Genomic DNA, 9140 nt, shown 5'->3' with positions numbered 1-9140 from the left:
AAATTAACATCAACTTAGATTAATAAATGCTTTATAAGAATTTTCCATTGTTAGTTCATTAATTAATGAATTAACTAACGGAACCTCATGGTAAAGTGTTACCGAACAATAATAAAGAATCCGAATATTTTCAATCAATACCTAGGCCATGTTTTAGTCCAGATTATAATGTGAGGTTACACCTTATTTTAAGGTGACAGTTACATCGTACATACTGTACATATCAGTTAACTTCAAGTACTTACAATAGAGTTACGGTTAGGGTTTGGTTTAGGGTTAATTACTTGTAATTATGCATAATTTACTGTTATTACTATAGTAAGTAGTACATGTAGTAACATGTAACTACGTCACCTTGAAATAAAGTGTAACCAAAATGTGAAAATCTTTGCCTTTTGAAAGTTTAATAATCACATTTGGTTTTATTGCTGGGTTTCCATCCCCAAATTGAAGACCTCTTAAAATGACATTTAAGTTATTTAATTTTCATTTTATTCACACTCGTGCTCCTAAATACATTTTACAGTTTGCACATGCGGGTAAAATGCTCGCACTGTTGAGCCCTGTTTTAATTGTCATGAAAATATAACAAAATTACTTATTTAGTAACAACCTCTTGAACAATCGTAAAGGACTCTCATTGAGCGTGAACCAGAGCTCCTGCTCCCTGACCGTAGCCAAATCCTTTAGGGCCGAAGTTCTTTGCATAGCATGCTAAAAGAAACAAAAGAAACAGAAGAAATTAAGCATGAATGCAGTTCATTAGAGAGCGACATGTCATATACGAGTTAAGAGAGAAGAGATGAGGTTTGTCTTCATCAGATGTTACATCATTACAGCAACTCTTGACTGATTCCTGTCTTGTTTCAAGAGTTTCCTGGTATTCTAGTTTTACAGGTTCAAGTTCTGACGTTGCTTTGTTATCAGAGAATCATCCTGACAGACTAACAAACAAACACCGTCTCAAAAGCTTGAGAAGTTGGTCATGATGCATAAAGCGGTGGTTGATTATGATTTCACTTTTCTAACTTTAGTTAGTGTGTAATGTTGCTGTTTGAGCATAAACAACATCTGCAAAGTTAAAACGCTCAAAGTTCAAAGCAAAGGGAGATACTTGCTTTTAAAGAAATCACTTTTTAAGGACTACAACAAACGGCTGGTAGAGACTACACCACATTCCTCCCGGGTTAGTGACATCACCAACCCTAAAATTTACATGAACCCCGCCCCAGGAACACGATTTATAGATTATCAAGACAGAATATGCTAATCAATGACTAGAAGATAACTACACATAAGCTACATAAACTCAACTAAACATTCAGAAATGTTCTGTTGCTTCTACATGTTGTCACTTCTTCTTGAGTCTCTCCATCTTTCTGACTTCGGTTTGAACATAAAAGGCTAAAAGTTTTTGACATTTTCAGTGCATGTCTGTGTGCGGTAAAATGACACAAGCTCTTGAAGCTCCGCCCCCTGTGCCGGGAGCGGCAGCTCATTTGCATTTAAAGGGACAGACACAAAACTGTGTTTTTGCTCACCCTCAAAAAGTGACAACTTTAACATGCTATATAAAAATATCTGTGGGGTATTTTGAGCTAAAACTTCTCATACACACTCTGGGAACATCAGAGACTTATTTTACATCTTGTGAAAAGGGCATTATACCACCCCTTCATTCCCCTTTAAGGAATATTCCAGTTTGTTTAATATGTGTGGCCTAATCATAACCACTGGACATTTTAATCTGCATTAGGATGTAGTGCTGACCTTTGCAGTAGATTTCTCCATCTTTCTCCGTCTGAGTGGTCGACTCCAAACTCTTCCCACATTTGGCGCAGCGAAAGCAGTTCTTATGCCACGGCTGGAAGACAGACACAAGATAAAGAAAGGATGAGTATAACCAGCTGACATCATCGAGCACTCATGACTTTCTGGTGATTAAACAGAGAACGGCAGAAACTGGAGCAGATGCTTCACACTTGGATCTGCTGAAGGCTGTTTTCTGGCAGGAGATCTCTAGCATCTGCAAACCCTCATGAAGACGTAAAGAAAGTGTCAATGGAGTCGTCTAGTTACACACTTGAAGTGAACTTCTGAACCCAGTGAATAACACACGTGATGCATATCTTGACAGTATGAGAAATTATGATTTGATTATTTATGTAAAAACTCTCCATTAGACCTGAAGCCAATCTTACTGCAAACATCTAGATCAACAAATATATCACGAACACTCCTCTAAATATGTGAAATAATTTCCTCTTGGGCGTCAGTGGGATTGGGAACTGTTTGCTATTGTTGTTGTATTACCTTTATTACATTAATGTGTGTTAGTACCAACAAGAACAAAAAAATTCAGCATTTTTAAAGGATTTTAAGCATTGCATTTTTTGCAGCAGTATTTCTATTCATTTAAATTTTTTATAATTGTCGACCATTTGGCGACACCTAATAGTTCAATTAAACTTCTCTATAAAAAAAGGAGTGAATGTTTAAGTAATAAAAATAGACATTGAAACTAAATGCCATTAACATTCTCAAAACAAAATGTCCTTTTAATAATTTTCTTTTAACAATTTTTTAAGCATCAGTGGGATTGGGAAATGTTTGCTATTATTGTTGTATAATAGGGCTGCACGGTTTGGGGAAAACGTAATATTGCGATAATTGAGGTCAATATTGCGATTGCGATATAATAAACAAATGGTTTCATGAGTCAACTTGCTTGGTTCTCAAGGAAAATAAATGCACACACAGATTAGTGATAATCTGCCTAAAGAAAAAAGTTCTTTAGTCAAGAGCAGTGAGTGTTTTTCTCTGTTCGCTTTGTTCTTTGATTAACTTTAGCGACAGATAATTAGTGGCTACTGTGTACTGTCCCTTTAAGAGCAGCCGCTGCTGTCAGAGACGCGGATCTCACATGTGCCTCATTCTCTCACGAGTCACAACTCTTCACGTTCATCATAAGACTACTCTTATGTTATGAAGATACTCGACAAAAAGACATTTTGGCATAATTGTGTGTGTTATTGTTCGTTCAAGCTCGAAAGAGAACTGTATTCTGGCATGCTGTTTTGAGCGCACGCACGATATTAGCGCAAGTCTTTCTGTGTCACAGTCAGGACATTCACAGGCAGCGCGTTCTTTTTGGCATACATGTGTGTTGTTCGTTCTACCGCGAAAGAGAACTTGATACTGGCGCGCTGTGGGTCGTGTGTGTGTGTGTGTGTGTCACAGTCAGGACATTCACTGACAGCGCGTTCTTTTTTGTCTTATCGCGCATGATGAATGGTTTAAAAGCATTTGCATGAATAAGAGTGGGATCGTGTAACACTATAGCCAAAGGATGGCAAAAATTAACAGATGCTGCGTTAATTGCATTAAAAGCGCTAATTTGTTTATTTAATATAAAATCGCAGCATTTTGCGTCATATAATCGCGTAGGCTTGACATCGCGATTGCGATACGATTAATCGTGCAGCACTATTGTATAACCTTTATTGCATTGCTATTAATGTGACTTGATAGCATAGCAGTAAGAATGTAAAACAAGTATTATTTTGCTTTAAAAAAAAAGCCAGTTTAAAGGTTTTTAAGCATTGCATTTTTGAAGCAGTATTTATATTATTTTTTTATATTTATTGACTATTAGTGAACACCCAAATTCTTTTAATTTTAAAACCATGAATGAAAAATAAAAAGAATGAATGTTCTTATAAATTTTATATAATGATATATTCAAATAGAAATTCTCATAATAATGACTAAAAAAAATTAACCTTTCTTGCATCAAACTGGTTTTTGCTGTAGTTTTTGTAAAATTGGAAATTTCAAAGAATTTTTAATTAATAAAAATGGGATTAATGTAGTAATAGCATTGTAAAAACTTTCAAAATTTTCACATTCACTTATTAATGAGAAGCTATGGATCAGAAACAATTTGGTTTTAGTTGACAAACATGAAGTTATGACTGTTTTATAAGCTTACGATCCACAATGCAATGTGTGTATTCAGCCTTTTAATGCATTAAAAGGGTTAAGGATGTAAACGGGTCAATCTGAATGTGATGTTTGATGTGCTCACCTTCCCAGCACTCATCACCTTCTCCGCCGCATACACACACTCTCCGCAGCGCGCGCACTTCTCCGAGCCGCCGAACTTCTGTGCAAACTTGGACGGGTTTGGGTTGGTGGTGGGTCGGTGAGTTTGGGTTCTGGGGAGGAGACGGAGAGGTCAGATGTGCTTTTCTGGAGCTCAGCCGAACAAACGGCCCTGAATGAGCAGCTTTGTGTTGGCTGGGCATGAAGAGGGCGTCTGGGGTCTGTGCAGGAGCTCCGCTTACATAATAGATTCTTTCATAACAATAATCACCTGACGGCAGGCTTGAGCACACGAGAGAAGACGGATTTGCAACCAGAACAAATTGACTTTTTAAAATACTTACACATACATCTTACAAATGACATAATAATAATACTGGATTTTAAGCATTGCTTTTGCAGCAGTTTATAATTTATAATCTTTTTTTGTGCAGTAATTACAATCACTATTGAAACTAATGGCCATTACAAATGCACAATGCTACTTATCACACTTATGCATAAAGATAATAATGTAAATGCCATTTGTTATTTTACATGGAAAACACACAATGTTATTTATCCATATAACCTTGAAACAATGAAAAGTGAAAATGCTCACTCTTCAGGTTTGATGCCCAGCCTCTCGCCGCGGTCCATATTGAGCGTTCCCGCTCCCTGACCGTATCCGTATCCCTTTGGTCCGTACTTTTTACCGTAGCAGGACTTGCAGTAGATTTCCTGCTCATGGATGGCCAGTGTGGTGCTGTCTAACCCTTTTCTGCAGACCACTGGAGGAGGAAAAACACAGATTTTAAGGTTTTCTCAAGAAAATAAGTGGTGCTTTCCCATGCAAAACTCAATGCTACAATGCTAACGTGCTGATGTTGGGTTTCCAAGGTGTTTTGAGTGGATCTCAGCATGCAGCTATGCAGTTTTTTTATCATCCGCCAGGCAAAAAAAAGGTATGAGCAATAATAACAGTCATGCCACCACTAATAATCTATCATTTTAACTCCAGGATTAGAGGCTAGAATGCATGTGATTTTGACTGTTCCATCAACAGACTTTATCTCAGTATGGGATACTGTCCCGAAGAGAGACAAACATGATTCCACAGCAGGGAGGTTTACGCCCTTTCCTATTCATTCAGCTGAACAAAACATCCCTGGACTCCATCTTTCTCGCGTAAAAACCTCACATTTGACCACTAAGATTCTAGAAACATCTAGAGCTGATTAAAAACTTTGGTCATAGAGGAAATGTGGTGAAAACACAGATAGAGAGCAGGAGAGAGAGAGAGAGAGAGAGAGAGAGAGAGAGAGAGAGAGAGAGAGAGAGAGAGAGAGAGAGAGAGAGAGAGAGAGAGAGAGAGAGAGAGAGAGAGAGAGAGAGAGAGAGAGAGAGAGAGAGAGAGAGAGCTCAACTCATCATCGCCTCCCTCTAAACAGAATGGCTTTTGTGGCGTCCCACCGCGAGTAAACACCACTCATGTGGGCCGGATTGTTTTTGCCATTTTGGTAGCAGAGCACTAATGTGAAGCATGTGCACTGAAGCATAGCGAGATCTCACAAAAACATCTGACATAGTTCACTGCAGGACCAGTGTTAACGCATTACAAGTAACGCCACTTACAGATGACTTTTTCAAGTAACTAGTAAAGTGATGCATTACTTTTAAATTGAATGTTAAATTACACAAATATACTTTCCCCCCGGTTTCACAGACGAGGCAGTTTTATTAGACGAGGACTTACACTGAAATATCTTAGAATACGTCAGTGACTCAGTGCCATTATTTCGTCTCAAGTACGTAATGTTTTTTTTATAAGGCACATTTAATGTCCTAATTGAACTAAGGCCTAATCTAAGCCCTGTCTGTGAAACCAGGCCTTTATGTATTTAATCTCACTTTATTAACCAATGTCTTTGCTGTTGACCTTCGATGACCCAATTCAACCATACTAATTAGCAAAAATTACTTTAAACTTCACATTTGTGTTTCATTTTGTATTGCTGAAGTAAGAGTGTTGAACTTTCTTCTCCTGCGTCCTATTCTTCTGTAATTCAGAATGGCAGTACAGCTGGTTTGTTTGAGCAGCGCCCTCTACTGTACAGGCATGAAATCATATTTCCTTCAGCCTGAGGCCTTTTCATTTCACGTTTGATGTGAAAGGGCCTTAACATTTAATAAATAAATAAAAAGTTATATTTTTTTGCTAAAAGCAAGCAAAATCCCAGCCCAGGAGAAAAAGTAATTAACTTTTCATAAAAAGTAACAAAGGGAATTAGTTACTTTTTTATGGAGTAACGCATTACTTTTAAAAGTAACTTTCCCCCAAAACTGTGCCGGTACAAATGAAGGCATAAAATATATTTGAATATTGAGGAATTTTAATTGTTGTAATGAGGGGAAAAACCAAGTCAGATCATATAGAACCTCAAAAAAAGTTAAAACATATTTTGCTCATAGAAAATTAAGCCCATTTAAAGGATTTTAAGCATTGCATTTTTTGTAGCCGTATTTATATAATCATTTATATATTCATTGGATGGATTTAATAACCATTAGATATACAGTTTGAATTTATTTTTTGCAGTAATGAGAAATAAAATAGAATAAAAAAAATTAAACATTCTTTATTGTCATGAAAATAAAGGCTCTGTTTTTGGTCTGCAAAACATAATTTCCTTTTTTCTTCTTCTTCTTCTTTGAATTTGGGGTTGAAATTTGACGTGGACACATCATCGTGTGATATACCTGAACAGTAAAGAGTTGTTATAACTTACTACAGAGGAAGCAGCACTTGTGGAAACTCCCTCCATCACACTGGACCTCCTCGGCGTGGTACACCGTCCCGTGGCAGGCGCCACATTTGTTTCCTCCACCCCAGTTTGGCATGATAAATTAACTATGAAGAGAGAAAATACAATCAACTCTTGAATAAAAGACGGGAAACACCGTCCTGCAGAGTGCAGAGATCAACCTCAGGAAACTGCCCAGGTGAACTTAGTGTTAGTGAGCGTATCACCACTTATGACCACATACCAGGGCACTAAATTTGCCTCGTTGGACATAAATTCCTTCATAAAAACCAACTGCGTCTGTCCGGACTAATAAAGACAAACTACAGACAGTGAACACCCTGTAGACGTCTGGAGACCCCGACATCAAAACACACGGAGACCACCAGGAGCTACAGGACAATGGAGGGTCAAATGGAGCCAAATGATTCTTTTGTTAAAAACAAAAACTAAACAACGTTCTATATTTTGCAGTAACAATGTCTGGAAGTATAACGCAAAGCATTCATAAAAATAAAACTGCACCATAACAATTCAAAGGATCATTGTGCAGTCAAATAAATGATATCAGACCTCTCCAGCTATATTCAAATAAAAAATGCCAAGCACTCATAAAAATGCATTTGTCACTTCAGTTCTCCAGGAAAACATGAGCAGCTCTCTGTAAAATGACATCATAACTCTCAGAATATAAATGTTTCTCATGGCTTCACGTAAATCAAGCATAAAAGGAGTGATTACTGACTGAGAGAGGACAAAAGACAATCAAGCATCTCAAAGCCTCAAAACAACATTAACTATCCAAATAACCATGTGTGAATACATGAGTAAGATCTCCACTATTAAAGAGTTTTACTGTTTATATGAGTCTGAGGAGGACATTACAAAACCTACCATAAAATCCATGGTAATAACATTGTTTTGAACCCTACCATAATGGTAAATAAAAATCATGAAAAGTAGCTATAGAACAAAAAATATGAATATCAATATGAATATATATATATATATATATATATATATATATATATATATGATAAGTACTGCCTCAGCACGAATAGTTTAAGAAAATGTATTTCACCAATCATGCAAATTGCATCTTTATCGATGAGGAACGTTTGCATATTTATTTATGCACATTCTAACAGGTAAATATTAAACAGCTATAAGGTACATTTTAAACAGGCAAGTACTAGATAAATATGAAATGTACATTTTAAACATAAATATTAAATAGGCTTATTTACTGTGGTTATGTCAGTTTTAAGTATTACGAAGAAAACTCAGTAATTATATGAATTTGAAATACTTGTTGCACTGCGATCGTTCCCAAAAACACTTTTACACACAAATATTAAGCAGCGTCTCCTGCCTTTTAATCAAACCATTGGGAATGAAATCATTAGAATAAACCCGATTCAAGCTACTTCTTTATGGCTGAATATTTAAAAGCAGTTTCTCACACAGACACTCGGCAATATTAAAACGTTCCTACCTGAGCTTCACGTGCGTTTCCCAGCGGATTCCCAAACTGATCCAGTGTGCGCGAACTTCAACAAACAGGCTGATATGTCATCACGAAATAATCAAGGAGTGTTCTTTTTCAAAACACACACACACACACACACACACACCGCACGCACGCGCGCATACACACGCACGCACGCGCACACACTGATTACGTCACTTCTTAAACCGTTGAAAAAAGGTTGGCAAACACTGCATTACGCACTTCGCACACTTTATCATGGTAGTGGGCTACTTAATAAACTAATGTTTGAACACTTTTGTAAACACATTCTTTTTTTTTTTTTATATATTAAGTTGTTTATTTAAATATTAAGAAGAATGTAAAACCAAGATAAAGTCCGACTGAGATGCTTCACTGTTGAGTGTCCGTGTATCTAAAAGGCACAGTTAACCCAAAAATGCAAATTCTGTCATAATTTACTCACCCTCATGTTGTTTCAACCCTGCTTGAGTTTCTTTGTTATGTTGAACACAAAAGAAGATATTTTGAACAATGTTGGTAACCAAATAGTTGACGGTAGCCATTGATTTCCCGAGTAGAAAACAAATACTGGAAGTCAATGGCTACCGTCAACTTGTTGGTTAACGTTACCAGCATTCTTCAAAATATCTTCTTTTGTGTTCAACAGAACAAACAAACTCATACAGGTTTGGAACAACTTGAGAGTGAGTAAATGCTGACAAAATTTTCATTTTTGGTGAACTATCCCTTTTCAGTTGAGG

General features: G+C 36.8%; 1 protein-coding gene across 1 annotated transcript; it reads right to left on the bottom strand.

The window, feature by feature from the left end:
* Positions 1-469: 469 nt before the first annotated feature.
* On the bottom strand, positions 470-8574 carry csrp2 (cysteine and glycine-rich protein 2). The gene is made up of 6 exons (XM_084407318.1): positions 8383-8574; positions 6873-6994; positions 4706-4874; positions 4088-4217; positions 1771-1864; positions 470-714 (listed from the first exon to the last, which is right to left on the bottom strand). Exons 2-6 carry the CDS (start codon positions 6982-6984, stop codon positions 638-640), a joined length of 582 nt encoding a protein of 193 aa, XP_084263444.1. The 5' UTR covers positions 6985-6994; positions 8383-8574; the 3' UTR covers positions 470-637.
* Positions 8575-9140: the final 566 nt, after the last annotated feature.

Source organism: Rutilus rutilus (genome assembly GCF_951802725.1).
Source record: "Rutilus rutilus genome assembly, chromosome: 4".
In the NCBI taxonomy this organism is placed as follows: domain Eukaryota; kingdom Metazoa; phylum Chordata; class Actinopteri; order Cypriniformes; family Leuciscidae; genus Rutilus; species Rutilus rutilus.
This window is presented reverse-complemented; position numbering and strand designations above follow the sequence as displayed.

Coding starts and splice junctions, on each gene's coding strand:
- csrp2 (XM_084407318.1), bottom strand. CDS start 6,984: ATGCCAAACTGGGGTGGAGGAAACAAATGTGGCGCCTGCCACGGGACG. Junction 4,875..6,872: donor CAAGTGCTGCTTCCTCTGTA/GTAAGTTATAAC, acceptor TTCCTCCTCCAG/TGGTCTGCAGAAAAGGGTTA. Junction 1,865..4,087: donor AGGTGATGAGTGCTGGGAAG/GTGAGCACATCA, acceptor TCTGTCTTCCAG/CCGTGGCATAAGAACTGCTT.